The following is a 19263-nucleotide window of genomic DNA, read 5'->3' as shown; positions in this document are numbered from 1 at the left end:
CAACATGACGTGTTAAATGTTAATTTGTGAATAATTTTGAATATTATGAATGACTCCAGGTGTCTGTTAGTTGTAGTTTTGGGTTGTGATACATGGAGAGCTGAGGCTTGAGTAACAGGAAACCACAATTATTTCAGAAAGCACAACAATTGTTAGCTGCTGGCATTACTGGTCCTGAGGGGCACCAGCTGTCAAGGCCAGAACCAGTCGAAGCAGAAGCTGTTGGCAGAGCATGCGTCATTGCTAACCAGGTATTTTTATAGTATTTTAGGTCATAATGTAAATAATACATGGTCAAAATTTCAGACCAAGATGATATTTCAAATAGCAGCACAATGTTGTGTTTACTAGCTGTTATTGAGTTTGAATTTAGTAATGTGAAACAAATAATTTTGTGTAAATACAGTCAAAACTATCTCATAAGAGCATGTGTTTGTTGTTGCCTGATTTTCTGTGATTTTACTGTATACATAATGAACATTTTGTTGAAGATCTCTTTAGTATATTGAAAAAGAAAATCTTATTCTTGACTGAAGATAAAATCAGGCTTTTTGCAGATGATGCAGTCATCTGTGATGAAGTACTGTCTGAGAGAAGCTGCATAAATATTCAGCCAGATATTGATAAGATTTCAATGTGGTGCAGAGATTGGTAACTTGCTCTAAATGTTCAGAAATGTAAAATTTGCGCTTTACAAAGTGAAAAAAAATTAGTATCCTAGTAGGACTATAATATCAATAAGTCACTGTTGGAATCGGCCAACTCGTAAAAATACCTGGCGAAACACATTTTAGAGATACAAAATGGAATGATAACATAGGTTCTGTTGTGGGTAAAGCAGATGGTAGACTACAGTTTATTGGTAGAATACTAGGGGAGTGCAATCCGCCTACAAAAGCGATTGCTTACAAATCACTTGTGCAACCAGTTCTACAATGTGGCCCTAGTATGAGAGACCTGTAGCAGGTAGGACTAACAGGGGCATTGAACACATACAGAGAACAACAGCATGAATGGTCACAGGTTTGTTTAATCTGTAGGAGTGTCACAGAGATACTGAAGGAACTGAACTGGCAGACTCTTGAAGACAGATGTAAACTATCCCGGAAAAACTGTCAAAGTTTAAAGAAATGGCTGTAAATGATGTCACTAGGAATATACTAAAACTCCCTAAGCATCGCTCACATAGAGATTGAGAGGATAAGATTAGAATAATTACTGTACACACAAAGGCATTCAAAAAATCATTCTTCGCATGCTCCACACATGAATGGAATGTGAAGAAACCCTACTAATCGGTACAATTGGACGTACCCTCTGCTGTGCACGTCATGGTGGTTTGCAGAGTGTAGATGTAGATGTAGCAGATGGTAGAGACAAGGGCAGAACTGCTGCAGTTTATGCAAATATCTTTTCTCTCTGCAAAGTTAATTGTAATGTTAAAACTGTAGAAGTAAATGATCAATCACAAAGAATTTAGGAATGCAGAAACAAAATCTGACATCTGTGAGTGATCCCAAAGTGTGTCCACTCACTTAGAAGAAAACAACTGTGATAAAATCAAAATATTCCATTACACGAGTGACTTGTGTAAAGATAAATTGTGAAATTTAGCCAACATGAAAATATTATGCTATAAAACTTCAATTCTCTCAGGATGCTGTAGTACAATGCTGTGACTGCATCCTGTTTCTTTTTTTTTTTGTGTCTGGGATTTAAAGTGGAAGGCCGGTATTTCAAATAAAAGATAATTTGCAGTTGCCTCAGTAACCGAATGGTCACTGTGTTTGACTCTCTCTCGGAGAACCCAGATTTGATTCTTGGTACTTTCAAGTATTACTGCTTGGTGTTAGAAATGGAAGAGAGAGCATTCAGTATAATGAGGCCAATTTAGGACCTACTCGAAGATGTGGTGGTTGCACTTTGTGAAAGCCAACATTATTGGCTGGGAAACACTGATGACATGTATCTCTAAACATGTGTACACATTTTGACAATCCCCTTCGCCTATTGTATAATTATTGTTCACTGTTAGTTTTTGTTTTTATTTTCATCTCGTTCATGTCTAGCAAGTGTTTTTCAGTATATTGTTCCCTGTATTGCAAATAACTATGTATATCATTTCAGGTAATACAATAAAGGTAAGAGTATAAACACATTTACAGCATTCTAGAGTTAAGAGTTTATGTAATCAGCCACAGTCATTATTTTCTTTGTAAAATTTGGAATGTGTTGCTTTGGTAGACGACACTGTCATGTTTTACTTAATTAAAAAAAAAAGTGCATGTTAGTAGTATCTGTGTTTTGTCACAGGAAATGTCTGTTCCTTCTCAAGAAAAGTATGCTAGTGGAATATGAAAAATTGACTCATTGAAACAATGGTACCCACATAACATTGCATTCACATATAGCACAGGTTGATTGTTGTATCATCATCATCATCATCATCATCATCATCACAAGGTCATACATCTGTGGAGATATAGTGTTGGACAACTGTAGTTTTTTTTTTTATACCATTTTCTAGTTACAATGCAGTTCTGCAGTCGTGCATAAGAGACATGAACATAGAATTTTTGAGTTTAATCATGGATAATAATGTTAGATGCTAGTTTCACTTATTCCTTTTGTTTGTTTGCTTGTTTTTTGCCAGTAATGCAGACTGCATCAGATGCCATTTGCATCTACATACATATTTCCGAACCCACCATATGATTCATTGGCAGTGTGTACCATGTAACACTCCTAGTTCATTTCCTGTTCCTCTCACAAGTGGAGCGAGGAAAAAAGTCTATCTATACGCCTTCATATTATCTCTAATTTATACTATTTATCTTTGTGGTCCTTAGGTGATACATACAGGAGTGGGACAAAAATATGGACTCGCTTTGAGAAATATATGCGTGAACACAAATGCAGATGCTGACCAAGCCTGCTGGTTGTGCTGTTGTATTTGACCATGAATGGCACCTGTACAATGCCCTCAATGCGCTACAATTGTCAGTTGTGGTCAGAATAGTGTTCTTATGTAGTTGTGAGTGCAGTGTGTTGGAGCTATAAGTGAACTCTAATATGTGCAAATTCTTGGTACCTGCATGGTGGGTGCTTCATTTCATAACCAAGGTAGGCAAAGTACGTGGTGTTCCAAAAGTCACAGTATCGAAGATTTATACCACATGCTGGGAAAGTGGGAAAACATCATCCACAAACTTTCTGGCAGATTAAAACTGTGTGCTGGACCGAGACTCGAACTTGGGATCTTTGCCGCTCGCGAGCAAGTGCTCTACCAACTGAGCTACCCAAGCACGACTCACACCCCGTCCTCACAGATTCACTTTTGCCAGTACCTCGTCTCCTACTGTCCAAATTTTACGGAAGCTCTCCTGCGAACCTTGCAGAACTAGCGCTCCTGAAAGAAAGGATATTGTGGAGACATTTCTTAGCCACAGCCTGGGGATGTTTACAGAATGAGATTTTCACTCTGCAGCAGTGTGTGCACTGATATGGAACTTTCTGGGAGATTTAATCTGCATAAAGTTTCATATCAGCGCACACTGTGCTGCAGAGTGAAAATCTCATTCTGGATCATTCACTAAGTCATAACATGGACAAAAGTGTGTATAGAGTGGTCCAGATGGACGGTCAGTGAAGAGGATCATAATGACAAACAGTAGGACAACAGCTGTAAAAGTCACTGCAGAACTGAATGTTGCACTTGCAAACCCTGTCAGCACCAAAACTGGAAGCAAGCTTCATAAGCAAGGAATTGCAGGGCGAGCTGGAATTCTAAAATGCTCATCCATGATGCAAATGTCCATAACAGGGAAACTTTGTGGCACAGCCATAAAACTTGGACTGTGGAGGAATGGAAGAAAGCCATTTGGTCAGACGAGTCTTGTTACATTTTCCAATATCTTGCCAAGTTTACATCCTGAGGGGGGTTGGGGGGGGGGGCTTGGGTAATGATTTGGGCAGCCATAGTGTGATAGTCGGTAGGCCCAGGCCCCATGGTTATGTTGCAGGGTCACATTACTGCTAAGGATTATGTGACCATGTTGGCTAATCAGGTCCAGCCCATGCTACAATGTTCATTTACCAATGGTGATCCTGTGTTCAAAGACAACAGGGCCCATGTTCACACTGCTGGGAAGAATGTCATGAGATTCCCTTTAAAATCATGCAGGACCTGTATTTATCCATTCTGAGATCACTGGAAACTGTTGTGAATATTAGTGGTTTTCCTTCACCATATTAGGCATGATTATGTGTTGTGTTTTTGGTGTTTCCCTACTTTTGTCCACCCCCTCTGCATTTTGGCAGCATTAGAATCATTGTGCAGTTACCCACAAATGCCGATTCTCTAACTTTTCTCAATAGTATTTTCAATAAGAATGTTTTTTTCCCCTCTCCAGGGATTCTCATTTGAGTCTACAAAGCATCTCCATAATAGCCTCATGTTGATCAAATATATTGGTAACAAATATAGCAGCACACCTCTGAATTGCTGCGATGTTTACATTTAACCTGATTTGATGGGGGTCCCAAACACTAGAACAGTGCTCAAGAGTGGGTCACACTAGTGTTCTGTATGCAGTCTTTTTAATAGACAAGTTACAGTTCACTAAAATTCTCCCTATAAACTGCCATTGACCTTACATGCTTGTTCCATTTCATATCGCTTTCTAATGTTATGCTTGCACTTAGATATTTAATCGTTATAACTTTGTCTAGCAGCACACCAAATGAGTATTCCATTAAGTCATTCCGTATTCTCCTACAGTCACATTATGACAATACTTTCCTGTTCACTACAGCATTGTCAGAAGTTGCAGATTGTAGCTCAAGATACGTGTCTTATAATTTATTATGGAGAGAACAAGAGTGGTCCTAAAACACTGCCCTGGGTAACTCCTCATGATACCCCTGTCTCTGATCAACACTTGTCATCCAGGAGAACGTACTGTGTCCTAGTAATTAAGTCTTCAAGCCACTCATATGTCAGGGAATGTGTTCCGTATGCTCAGACCTTCATTAACAATTGGCAGTGGGGCACTGTATCAAATGCTTTCTTTGAATATGGAATCTGCTTGTTGCTCTTCATCGATGATTCACATGATATTGTGGAAGAAAAGGACAAAGTGAGCTTCAGATCAGTGATGCTTTCTATATATTTCTGACTTGTGGACAGAAGCTGTTTTTTGCTTCGAGCAAATTTATTGTACGTTAACTTAGAATATGCTCCAGAATTCTGCAGCAAACTCCATGGTATCCCACACAGGCTTAATGGGAGACAAGTCAGGTGATCATGCTGACCAGAGAAGTTGAGGAATATGTTGGGGAATGTGTTGGTAATCCTCGAATTGGGTACATGGACATTGTCCTCCTGAAAGAACATGTCTTGGTGTAGGAACAACAGGATGGGTTGAATTTTAACTACACTGTCCACTGCTCTCACAACAAGCTCCAGACAGTACAGGCCCTGGCCCTCCACATGATGAAACCTGGGGTTGGTGTTAAATGTCACTGCTTGATAAACTCCAGTAATGTCTTCTCTGCTGTTCAGTGCAACACTTGAAACAATCACTGGCACGAATGCAAAATGTGCTCTTATCAGTAAACACTGTACTATTCTGTTGATCTTTCAAGTTACTTATCACGGAATACTTGAGGTAGTATACACAATGATGAATTGTATGTACCATAAATTAAAATAATTACATTGAGCAACTGTTAAAGAACTTTCTCTACAGAAGTGTATGTGCAGTATAACTGACTTGTTTATTTCCTGTAGTGCAAAGAAAAATAGTTGGTCTGGCTTTGAACACACAAATGTATTTTGTATGTGCAGTAAGACTTTTTATTCTTTCTTTTGTAGGTACATGCTAAATGTATGAAAATGCAATTCTTGTCCTGTGTATTTTTCACTACATTTTATGATGTACCTTTTACCTTTGAAAGGAGACATAAATGGAATGAATGGAACAATTTATAGCTACAGCCTAACTGTGATTTGTTAGTTACATTGGTCAGATCAAATCAGGGTTTGATATGGACCTCCTATAATCACAAGATTCCACACCCTGTGTATCCTCCATTACTGTTTGATTGCTGTGACACATTTCTAAGTTATGTTTTTTACATTAAGCAGCTGAGCATATTGATATATTGGTGGGTAAATTTTAGAAAAGAATACTATTAATACTGTTTTTTAGTTGATTTGTTATGTGTGCAATGTATTGTAATGATCTCGAATGTGTCATTTTGACAAAACATGTTTGCACACAGTTTGTGTGTTTATATATTTATGTATGATTATATGATGTCTAATAAATTTAGTGTCAGTGACAATTAATAACTGAAAATAGTCATATCTGTAAAATGTCATGGTGTATGCATCCAAAGCAATTTTAAAGTGGAACAAGGATACAAAACTAGTTGTTGGGAAGGTAGATGCCAGATTGAGCTTTATAGTAAAGAATCATGAGCTGGTTTTTATCTCCAACCAAGTGCTTACTGCTCGCAATATATATGCACTGCTTTATTGTTAATAGTTGGTTGTTTTGTTATTTAAAAATTACGTAATTACCTGTAGAATCATTTGAGTGTATTTTTCGTATTTAAATGCATGCAGCATAATATTATGGGGACCGGCAAGTAATGTTGTTTCTTTACATTAAATTCAAACAAGTAAATTTTTAGCATGTCTTCGTTTTTAATCAGTGACATACTCTTTCTCATAATCACCCACCTTTTGCTAGCTAGTATGCAAGTTTTCATTGCTGGACCAATAAAAATAACTTGGTGTTTGAGCAAAAATCTGGAGACTTTTTGGGCATTGCACACATTTCAAATTATTTTGATTAAAATATTCTAACGACTGGAATAAATGGAAATCCTGTGACACAGTATTGGGTGAGTTTAGTGGGTGAGGCAATACCTCCCATTCCTATTCATTAATTTTTTTGTGGGTTTCATCGTGCACAGTGCAGTCTTGCATTATCATTTTGCAGACTAATGCCTTTCCATTTGACAATAGCTGGGCACTTTCCAATTAAAGATTGATTTACTCAATCCAGTTGTTCATAGTAAAGGTGTGCATTCACAGTTTCTGCAGGTATCAGCACTTCAACATTAATGACCCATGAGTATTCCACAAAACACACAAAAATGCCTCTTTGGAGTGCAAACTTGGCATAGCTGTACTCCATTGGTGATTTATTTGGAGAGAGCCACTGCCTTTTGTGTTATGGATTATCTTAAATGCTTCAGCTTTCATCTCCAGTGATCACTTGATCAAAAAATGCTTTTGTATTGTGCTGCTGAAGCAATAAATGGCATCTATTGGATCAGTTAGCTTATTTTGTCTGTACTAATCTGCTGTAAATGTTCTTGGGATGGTCATCCAAGGCCAGTTAAGTGTGTTTGACAGTTAAATTGTCTGGCACAGATTCACTTCCACCCTTAAAATGTAGTTGGCTAAATATGTTGGTCTTCCTGATTGACCGAGCAAGGTGGCGCAGTGGTTAGACACTGGACTTGCATTTGGGAGGACGACGGTTCAATCCCGTGTCCGGCCATCCTGATTTAGGTTTTCCATGATTTCCCTAAATTGATCCAGGCAAATGCCGGGATGGTTCCTTCCAAAGGGCATGGCCGACTTCCTTCCCTAATCCGATGAGACCGATGACCTTGTTGTTTGGTCTCCTTCCCCAAAACAAACAAACAACCAACCAATCTTCCTGATTGACATGAGTCAGAAACATGAAAAATACCCACTTTGAACTTAGAAAGCCAGCTTTGGCATTTACGAACAACTAACACACTTGAATAAATATCACAAATGTTTTTGATAGCAACTTTTGTGTTATTACCGTTGTGAACTTCAAAAAAACATATGATGCTGGACATGTACCTCTTGTCATATTTCACCAGAAATTGAAAAAAAAGGGAAAAAGATTTAATTATCTATGATTAAACAAATTGCTCTAATGGTAAAAAGTCTTCGATGTGGCTTTGATGTACACAATGAGCCGATAAATTACAAATAATTGTCTACATACACAGAAATGGCAAAACTTTCTGGTCCCCCTAATATAGCTTTTATATGTTGATGTATATCATTTCTCTTTATTGTTATTGCTTATTAGTAGATACGATGAATAAATGACTGACTGTGAGGAGTCAGAAACTACTCCCCAACATGCACAGGATAGGAAAATATAGAATGTTGTGTTGGTATTATCTCAGAACATATAGAACATGAAGTAGCATTAAATTAATCAGTTTTAAATTTATTAACTTTTGATCTGTGAGATCTGTGTTTCCATCGAATTCATGTGTTGCTAGAAGAGACCCGCAGCAATTTTTGGGCTGATAAAAATACTTCAGTACAGTTCAGCTTATCTTTCCTAATTAATATTGACACAAAACTAATACTCGCAGAAAGAATGTGATCAGGTTCCTCCTAGTCATCATCTAAAGTTATGTCTGTGTTGTAATTCCAGCAGTTGATTGACCCTACAGTCTTCCAGCCAGATGGCTGTAGTAATTAACTGAATGATTTTGAGGTGGATTTCCGTATTTCTAAATTTATGTATTTATTCATAATAATATGTATCTCAGCTATAAATGCTTGTTTTGTAAGTGCTGTACTTCTCTTCACTGAATACTATTTCTGTCCAGTTACTACTTGGTATAATAGGACCACAATTTCTAATAGTTCTGTTGGGGCCACTGCACGTGTATCAGTGTAAATGACACTCACTCTTCAGCTCTTGTGCATGTGCTGCAACAATAATATGACCAAAGTCACTTGCTCACAAATAGGGAAGAATATAACAATGGGATGCTTATTACATTAGTTTCTACTTTAAATCTGGAATTGGTGTCTTTCCACACTATTGTGGATTTATTTATTTATGTGTAGTTAAATTGCTTTAAAATCAATTTTGTTCTTGTATTACAAATATAGCATTTTGCATTTCTTTTAATCTCACTGAAGATAGAAGTTTCAGCCTTTAATCTGTGCATGTATAGTAAACATCTATTTAAAGAGATTATTCAGCATTTCGTGTATTACTTGGAATGACTAGACATACATCATATTTGATACTCGCAACTTAAAATTAGACATTTGAATCATCTTAACTGTTCCTTGTTGAACCACATTTAAACAGGCAGGCTCATACTGCCACATTCTGGGCTGTGACTTTTCTGATTTTCTCATGTGTTCATTTTAATGCATTTTCCCATCTACTCAAACCACACTCACTCCTGTGCAGACTGAGATTATCTGGATTAGTTGCCAGTACTCAATACTCATGCTTTGTCATTGTCCTTTTTGCCAAATTGTCTTTACAATAAATTATTTATTTTCCTCCCATTCCTGTCTTTGATTATACTCTAAGACAAGATGTGCACTAAGATTTTCCTTGGTTTCACAGTAGTATGTGGTTGCTTAAAAAGCACATTAGCCTAGAAGGCATGGTGGTTTATTATAAACTTTCAGTAGTAACATTCTGACTCCTCATACTGTAATATGGTCAAATTTAATTTTTATGTTATGCATGCGTCACACATTCCTTTGTAGGTGAATTGTCCCCTGTACGTAGTGCACGTAATGAGTAAGCCAGCAGCAGATGTGCTGGTGCAGGCACGCAATGTCTCTTCTGCTCCTGGGCAGAGCCCAGTATTTGGGGAGACACTGGTGGCTGCCCTTGCGTCTGATGGCAAGCAGTACCGTCACACGTGCTGGTATCATGCTGCTGCACATGTTGTTAGTCCTCCCCTTTCTCCTGATGCTGACACCAAGAACCATCTCCTTCATCTTCTGGCCGAGTAAGTATAGTGAAGAATGCAGGGCTTTATCTTCCAAAAGGCTCACTGTTGGTGATGGCCCTGTTTGTATGCATATTTAAGAGTAGTTGCATTCAGTAGACTTAAACCAAAGTGATACAATGATTTTTGTAGATGTACTATGAACAGTTTTCTAAGGCTGAAAATGTATATAATGTGGTGTGAAATTGTTTAGCACCATCTGTTAAATCTACTTTCTTAGGATGTGAGTATTGATGATGTGATGCACACCTTGCAACAGTGACGCACACACTGTAGAGAAAGCAGAACAGCCTTGTCAGTTTTTGAAAAATAGAATTAGTGTGGTACAGAAATGACACACTATCTCTACTTCTTCTCCCTTCTTCTGTTTTTTCGATGATAGTTCTTTTACTAACAGTTTTTCCTTATACTATTTCCAACTTGTTTCACTTTGCTCTCATTTCTGTACTTCAGGAGAGGTCTGGTTTCCGCAACTCTTTTGACAACATCACTCCTAAATTTCCCCCTCTCCCATTTGTTACTTCACTCAAAAAACTGTGCAATTTGTAAATATCTCTTTTAGTTAAATCCCTCTTGATCTTGTCGCTAATCCCTGTATTATTCTAAATAACTCCTTTCCGTATTCTATCTTGTTCTTCTGGTACAGCTTTCATCATAGAACACTGTATCCATATGTCAAATCCTTGTCACCAGCTATGCACACATACTAGCTATGCACACATACACAGAACAACACAGCTGGGAGTTCCCTCACTTGGTATCATGTGGCGCTCACTCGCCGAAAGTGGGCAACCAATAGTGTGACTGGGGCCACACTGCTAAGGAAACATACTCTACACAGCTTCATCACAGTTTAGCAGCGGTGATGCACCCAGCAAGCATTTGAATGCATTAAGAGTTTGACTTTCATGTTAGTGTCAATTTTCTGTTTTCTACGGAGAAAATATGTGCTGTACACCTGAGATTCACTAAGTGTTTCAACAGCGACTGATTGTGATCATTTATAACAAAAATTAAAGTGATAATTGAATAGTTAATGTTATTGACAGTCATTGTTTAACTGTGGATCTGTAAATTTGCGTGAAAGAATACCTGATGAAATAATGCTTTGCTTTGTCTGCTGCTAAAATAGCAGTGACATAGAGACATGTTTTGGACAGAAAAAATTAAAAAGATATATGTTGAGAAATGTGATAAGACTAAAATTGTGAGCAGTGTAATAAAGAGAAAAAGAAACTTCAGTTCAGGTATACCATAGGTTTATGTGAGTAAATTGAGCAAATGCACAAATAAGACTTGTTACAGTTGATAACATGAACTGCAATGAATGGAAAGAGAAGGAAGTGTAAAGTGTAGTGGTAAGCAAAGATATGCATTATTCCAATAAACGTCTGTCTGTATACTTATTCAGATAAGTAGGTCATTCAAACAAATTTAGTCACCAATAAATTATTTGTAATGTCAATAACAAATAACTTATAATGCCACTATTGTTTCTTTGTTTACTACTTGTACAAAATTCTGTAACTAATATTTGGTCCCTTGCCTTAGTGCAGTTTCTATTTGATATATAACTTATTATCAGTTTGTGCAGAAATGTGCCTTGATGACTTAATTTCCAGACTACAAAACTAAAGATTTGGCATTTGATCCCCAGTTGGTCCTACAATTTTCTGTTACTTATCACTTCTTTCACCTATACTAATGACAATAATGTGAAATCAACCTGCACTGTATTTTGGAGTACATGTTGAAATGTAGATCCCCGTTCATGGCTCTATAATTCAGTTAAGAGATGGGAGAAAGTAAAGGGCATACCACTGTACCTCATAAAGCAGTGAAGTGTTGAAACCAACCTTAGAGTTGAGCACAGCTTTACTTGATTCACAGAATAACAAATAAAACATAAAAATACTCGTAGGCAGAAGGCCTCAGCAGTTGCACTACAAACACGGTCCCATTAAACTGTACCTGCCAGTACTTCTCCCCCCTCCCCCTGCTAACATTTGCAAGTACTCTACGTAAGTAGCCAATGGTGAGACTGTAGGTGACAAAAAACTTTTACTCTTCAATGCCTTCCTTAGGTTGCTAACACTATCAGATATGCATGTCTTCTGGATATTATTATGCAGTTTGTTAGTGCTGTAATGCTATCTGCTGAGTGAACCCAGTAATAACTTAGTGATTGCAGATGATGACCATCTTCAGACTTTTAACCTAACGCCTCCTGAAATGTTTATGGAATCCAAAGGGTTTTAGGATTAACTCTGAGTAAGGTAGCCATTAGAATATGGAACACGTTGTTCAATCTGTCCTGCATCTATTCAGTTATATAGAGCTTTGAGATTCATAAATTCAGAAGAGACGCTGGGTTTGAGTACATAAGAGTTCATAATATTGCAGCACCCAGGCAATTTTTGTATTGTAAAAGTGTCAAGAGACGATTGGAAAATGTTTTTCGCCTTTCTGGACCAGTTGCAATTATTGCAGCAGTGTCTTGCCCATGAGTCCACCTGTATTGCTGTCCATGACCAAGGGAGGCTTACAGCAAACTACAAACACATAGTAGCCAAAGAAATGTCAAAGAAATCCAGTTGTGAGTTTCAAATGATACATGACATAAATAGATTTTATTTGGAATGTGATTTGACAAGTGAAGCTAATGTGGAATTGTAATGGAATTATTTGCTAAAAACTACAGTGGGACTGCAATTTATCACTGTTTGCTGAAGAAGATTGTGAGTTGCAATTTGTGTTTTGTTATCGTGAAATAAAGATGTATTTGGGGCATATAATGCTCCATATTGTCTTTGCACATGTAGAACGTATTTTCTTTAGTGTCACACTGGCAAATCTTCGAAAATCAAATTGTTTCTGATGAGATGTTTGGGAAAAAGAAAGATTTGCTCTGGAGACTGATGTACAAAGAACAAAAAGTACCTTCATTTGATAAATGACAAGGAATTGAGGAATAATGGTATTTGATTTAAAATTTATCTGTTATTCTTAACACTTTATATTCACAGATGACGAAGTAGTATTTTTATACATGTAAGTGAATAATGTTTTGAGTTATATTTGAGTCGCAGATAGGCACAACAAAAAGACTCACAATTATAACTTTCAGCCATTAAGGCCTTCATTAATACACACATATACTGCACTCACACGACTGCAGTCCCAGGTAACTTAAACCACGCTGTGTGCAGCAGCACCAGATCGTGATGGGAGTGGTGACTGGACGGCGGTAAGGAGGAAGCTGGGGCAGGGAGGGGAGGGATAGTATGGTGAGGATAGCAGACAGTGAAGTGCTGCAGGTTAAATAGTGGGCAGTGGGAGTAGGGGGAGGGAAGTAGCAGAAAAGGAGAGAAATAGATAAACTGGGTGTGGTGGAGGAATGACAGTTATGCAGTGATGGAATGGGGACAGGAAGAGGCTGGATGGGTGAGGACAGTAACTAACGAAGGCTGAGGCCAGGAGGGTTACGGGAATGTAGCATGTATTGCAGGGAAGGTTCCTAACTGCACAATTCAGAAAATCTGGTATTGGTGCGAATGGTTTATATGGCACAGGCTGTGAATCAGTCATTGAAATGAAGGATATCGTGTTTGGCAGTGTCTTCAGCAACAGGGTGGTCCGGCCCTCCATCTAACTAGCAGCACTTCACTGACAGTCAACCTCCACCATACTATCCCTACCCCTCCCTGCCCCAGCCTCCTCCTTACCCCTCCCCCCCCTCCCCAACTGCCCCCCCCCCCCCACACACACACACGTACTCACCACTCCCATCGTGCACTGGTGCTGCTGCACACAGTGTGGTTTCAGTTGCCTGGGTCTGCAGTTATGTGTGCGAGTTGTATTTGCATGAGTGTGCGTGCGTGTGTGTATTGACGAAGGCCTTAATGGCCAAAAGCTATAATTGTGAGAGTGTTTTTGTTGTGCCTGCCTGTGACCCAGCATCTTTGCTATATGATGAGTAGCAACTTTCCTTTTCATAATATTGTTACATTCAGTCCTGGACTTTCCATTGTTTGATATGAGTTATATATGTTATTCATCAGTAATGTATGTCTGTATTTGTTTTTCATCATTTGCGTAAATTTCACGTAACTCTGGGGGTAAGTGAAGTTGTTATAGTATGAACAAACTGCAGATTCCAAGCATATGTGTGAGTGAGTGCAGGTGCACGAAACCTGCGTGGCTGTGAACAAATGCATGTGCTGTTGTGCCAACCCAGTAGCTTGTGTATGTGACCTCGCGCTTCTGTCGTTAGCATTGGTAACCTTTGGAAACTTCCACCATTTGCAAAGCATATTACTGCTCTCACCTGGGCCGTGTGGATAGGTTGTGCTTGCAGGGCTCTATTCCATCAGCATTAAGCATGCTTACTGACTGAAAGAGTTTGTCTTTGCCCCCCGTATTCCCCTCTAGTGTTTTACATGAAGGCAACACTTTTACATTTGAGCTGTAATATTTATTATAACCTCCTCTTAGTCCCATCATAAACACAACTAGTTGCAGCTTCTGGAGCCATCTGCGTGTGTTTACATATTCTAATGTCAATACAAATTGTGAGTAAACAATTATCATCAGTACTTCAGTACATATAATGGAACAACATACACAACATAGCAAATGAAAATGGCCTATGGTCACTGTATATCATAATCAATGAATCATTCCCAAATGTAGCAAAAAATTGGAATACCAATTCATCATATATGATCGAATTTGGTAGTAACAATGCTATATGTTTTGCTATTAGTCATAAGTCGAAATGAAAAACAAAATAGTGGGGGGAGAGATTAAGGAGATTTTGAAAGAGACTTTTTCAGCAAATCTCAGTTTACCTTTATAACATACTTTAACAACCATAGAACTTATATTTGAAGTTTTTTTAATATTTATTATCATTTCATTGAAGTTTTTTATACCTGTTACCATTTCATAGGTATTTATTAAGAAATATTAAACTCAGTCTTTTTCAGGGGCATTTCATCCCCTTAACTGCTGTAAGGGCATCTAGGGAAAAGTCTTTCTTATTTTCCTCTACACTGCAATGTACTCAAAGCCGATCAAAATCAAAGTGTATGCCTTGTATAGGTTTACTTGTTACTGAATCACTACTGTAAACTTATGGGGGGAAATAGCTACAGGTGATAGCAATAGTTTCCAGATAGCCTGTACATTGAGATTCCTAATTGAGTGATGTAAGTTGGAAGAAGAGTGTTGTCCACAGTGACATATATTGGACCATGCAATCTGATGACATCATGGGATATGTGCCACATTTTCCACGTGGTAGTGACACATAATACAGCTATGTCCTCAATGTTGATTCAATACTGGGCCACGGAAACGAGTACAGACATGAACTCTGATGTTTTGCTGATGTGACTGATGCAGACACTTGGGTGCTATAGGCCAGACTGGTATCTTGCATGCCATTGCATCAAATTCCAATAGTCCAGAAATGGCAAACATTTCATATTACAATGGTCATGTAGTGTTAGAAAGAGACTTGGTTCAACCTATTCTGCAGGGCAGTTATTGTTAAACTTTTGCTACTTGAGCAAGTGTAGATGGGAAACTGTTTACTGTATTGGTATGCAATGTAATAGGAATTACGTTCAGACTGTGCACTGCTGGATTTTTATTGCTAGTGTCATGGCTTGTTAGGGACTGGCACTGGTATGGCAATCAATGTGAATTACATTTGCAGATGATCAACATGGGTCAGGACTTCACTTTTACAACTGTTGTCAAGACAGCTGAACATTTCGGAGTCCTGCATTGAAAGTGTTGCAAACAGTTTTGAAATGGCATCTCTAGTGTGGTTCCAGGCCGTTGTGGTTGCAGATTGTCATCACATCGAGCAACGTTTGTAACCTGGAATTTAAACGTGATACCCAATCAACAAATGTTACCTACTCATGGAAATGTAACTGTTTCTTTCAATGGTTTATTCATTATTCCTCTTCCAGATTTCCTTACAAATGTTTCTACAAAGTTTCATTTTCCTGCGATCACTCATTTTTCGTGGGCACCCTCTAAGATAATGAAAGTTTAATTATAACTATCCTATGCAGTGATGGCACACACAGGTGTCAAGTGCTACTGTGGTAACTAAAGTCTGGATGCCTGTTATGTTGCAGGGCAGAAAAAGCTTATGCCAAGTGTGGTCATTTAGAGTGCTATTGGATACAATGTGCAGTCATGCCTCCTTTATGTTAAGGACAAACAGACCAGCAACCACTGCACTGGGTCACTTCAGTGCCTTCAGGCAACTCCACATACTGTATTTTAGTAAGATTATGTCCATCAATGTGTGAGCTTCTTCAAAGAATGGTGGATATTGTTCCTTCCCTGATTTTAGTGTTCACCATACATGTTGCTACACATTGTAAGGTGGATTGCAGAATGTATTTGGGATATGACTGACCAGCAGTTCTTCAGCAACCATTGCTCATGCTTTATGGACTACAGACTAAACTGCTTGGTGGGTTGTTCACCAAGAAAGTACCCAGGTCACCTTTTATTACACACTGAAACATTTAAAGACTGATGCAGCATACAGTAGTTTCACACCATATGTGCCAGATTTTGTATACAATACTATAGTCTTAAAAATTGTGAATTGTCATGTACCTAATCTGTGTTACAGAACTAATTTCAATTACATGGTTCTTACCTGACTTGCAGTTTTCACAAATGTTTGTGTATATTCGTTAGTAGGTAGGGGTAGTGGCCATTGTTAAAATTTCTCCAAATGCTCATCCAGTCTACAACCTTTTCCATGCATAGAGCATTAATCTGCTTGAATATTCACTCATGTTCAGGGTGTGTGAACAACTTGAAATGATAAAACTTAAATTTTTTAACGTACTTGTTGGTCTGGTTAATGCAGCAATAAAACATTTTATATGCATTCTGAAAGTAACAAGCAGCTATATACAATTTCTCATTTACCATTGGGACTGTGACATCGTAGGTTACATTTGGTACTTGAATCTGACAGTTGGCTCAAAGTGGCAAGATACCTTGACTAGTGTCTTCTGGTCTTTCCTTCCTTTCAGTTTTGTGTTATATGTCTCGTCTGTTTTATTCTCACACTTGTGGCACTGTTTTATTAGGAACAAGGGGCCGATGACCCCGTAGTTTGGTCCCTTTACCCATCTTTTAAACACACCAGCCAACCAACCTTGACTCAAGTGATCATTACATATATAGTCCTCTGTAGTAGAATGAGCAACCTCACAAGACCACATGAAGTGCTGCCCTTATGTTATGCTGCTAACAGAAACCTGGTTAGTATCCTGATGTCATATGACATGGAATGTATGCCAGTCCTTTTGGGCATAAATCTGATATTCCTGTATTAAATTCCAAAATAATATGTTTGTGGGACTGAATTGCTCCAGAAAATTCTGGCAGCTCATCACTTGATACAATAGCGAAGTAGCCATGGTCCATAGCTGCATAGCTGTTATGTCCCTGACTAATGGCAATACCTTGAAAGTAGATAACGATAAATATTTGAAGTTCTACATAGAACAAAACTGAATTGTGTGTGTCTGACAAGAGATGGAATATCTCATTTATGATGTCCTGTTTAAATGCTGCAAGCTTATGTTTTTGTTGCATATAAACTAGTTGGCATGTATAGCTATGGCAGTGCCATTTCACCGCAATTGTCAACTGATATTGGTGTTGTCACTTTACCACCTTCCACCCTGCCTGATGGATATGTTCCTAGAGCTGGGTTGTGAATGATTTGCATGTTTCCCCAGAAGAAGGATCTGGAGTTCTAAAAACGTAAGATAATCAGAGATTATGTTAAGCTGTTGTAACAGAATATCTGTATTTTGTTTGTTCTCATTGTTTCAACCATTCTATCTTTTATTACTTTCTTGCTTTTGTTTTGTTTTTATTCAATTTTAAAATGCAAATTACATACTGCATAAATGCAGTTAGCATAAAATTAGTGAAATTTGTGTCTGAAATGGAATTTTGATTAAAATGAAACATGGGGTAGGTATTAAGTAGTATATTTCTCAAAAACGAAGTAGTCTTGCATAATAGAAGTAGTTAGTAATGATATTTATTGTGGCATAAACCCATCAACTATCTGCTGCACTTTTAATTTTTGCTGCATCACACTAGGGTTTTTCCTTTTGAGGGGTATTTCTGGACAGTAGCTTAATAGTAGGATATGCTTGTAGTCTTGCAGTAGTGTCCCAGTGCTTCTCTTTCATGTTTCGTTGAGCTAGGATGTCTCTTCTGTTAATTGCAAATAGTGTTTTTTGTAGCATTTGCGCCATAAAATGCTGACAGTGTCACAGTTGCATATCGTATCTTCATTTCACCAGTGCTGTTGCTCCCTCATTTCTTATTTCCGTTAGATTATTCTGTATTTTGTTGAGTCATTGAAAGGAGGTTTCTTGTGAAAGAGTTACTATCTTGTTTCAGAGTAAGAGATTTTTGATGTTATAACTTCTGTTTCTCTGCATTTCTAGGAGAAAGATTTATAATTAGTGCTACAGACCAGTAATAAAGTACTAATTCAACAGCAACAGCCAATCTGTATGCCAATATGTATTTCTTTGAATACATTAGCATTTTTCATTCATGAAATGGAATGCAGTTCAGTTGCACTGAATTGGGGCTTTCAGTTAGACGTCTTATGTGTATAGGTGTGCAGACAAATGAATTTATGTTGTGACACAGGTGAACTGCCCCCTGTACATCGTGCGTGTGACAAGCAAGTCTTCAGCTGCCATCGTAAGCTCTGTCCGCAAACAAGGGGTAGTCGTTTTTGGCGAGACACTCGCCTCTTCTGTGGGTACAGATGGCACCCGGCAGCTGGACAAAAGCTGGCTGCATGCTGCAGCATATGTTACCAGTCCTCCGCTTCGCCCAGACCCTACTACACCTGAGTACCTGCTCACCATGTTAGCCCAGTAAGTTCTGTTTTTCATTAACCTAGTCCCCCAATCCTTACCCTAGCCACTGCCCTGATTTAAATAGATTTGTTCTTTTTCTTGCCTTGTTTGTAGTCCAGTACAAGAGCACTTCTAATAAATGGGCATTACATTCACGGCAATAGTTTTGAAGCACTACTTATTTTCTTTTCATTTGCGTATGCCGTATAGCAGAAAGGCGCAGAGTAATATTTTCACATTTTTATTTTTCAATTAAATCAAATAGAGGAACGGACTTAAGTTTTCCTTAAAAGATGCTCAAGATGAAAAATTGTTGCACACACAACTTAAGTACATAATGTTAATTGATGGTGAGTCAGTATTGCTCACATCACTTGTTACAAAATCTTGCTCTTCTGTAACCCCCCTCTCCCCCAACCAAAAAAAGTGAAATATGTTAGTGTTGCAAATGTTGTTGCATTAAGCAGCCTGCTTCTACGACACC

At 38.2% G+C, this 19263-nt stretch overlaps 1 protein-coding gene across 2 annotated transcripts in view; it reads left to right on the top strand.

Moving 5' to 3' along the window:
- LOC126297691 (dihydropyrimidinase-like) overlaps positions 1–19263 on the top strand; it is a 67677-nt gene that overhangs the window by 25213 nt on the left and 23201 nt on the right. The window contains exons 6-7 of one of the 2 annotated variants that reach the window (XM_049988808.1): positions 138–251; positions 18565–18797. In XM_049988808.1, the coding sequence (XP_049844765.1) occupies positions 138–251; positions 18565–18797 (347 nt within the window). Of the gene's footprint in view, positions 1–137; positions 252–9589; positions 9838–18564; positions 18798–19263 lie in introns of both variants that reach the window. The other variant, XM_049988807.1, reaches the window with a different exon arrangement.

This window comes from Schistocerca gregaria, chromosome X, assembly GCF_023897955.1.
Source record: "Schistocerca gregaria isolate iqSchGreg1 chromosome X, iqSchGreg1.2, whole genome shotgun sequence".
Lineage (NCBI taxonomy): Eukaryota > Metazoa > Arthropoda > Insecta > Orthoptera > Acrididae > Schistocerca > Schistocerca gregaria.
Note: the sequence above shows the minus strand (reverse complement) of the source record. Positions and strands in the feature narration are given on the sequence as shown.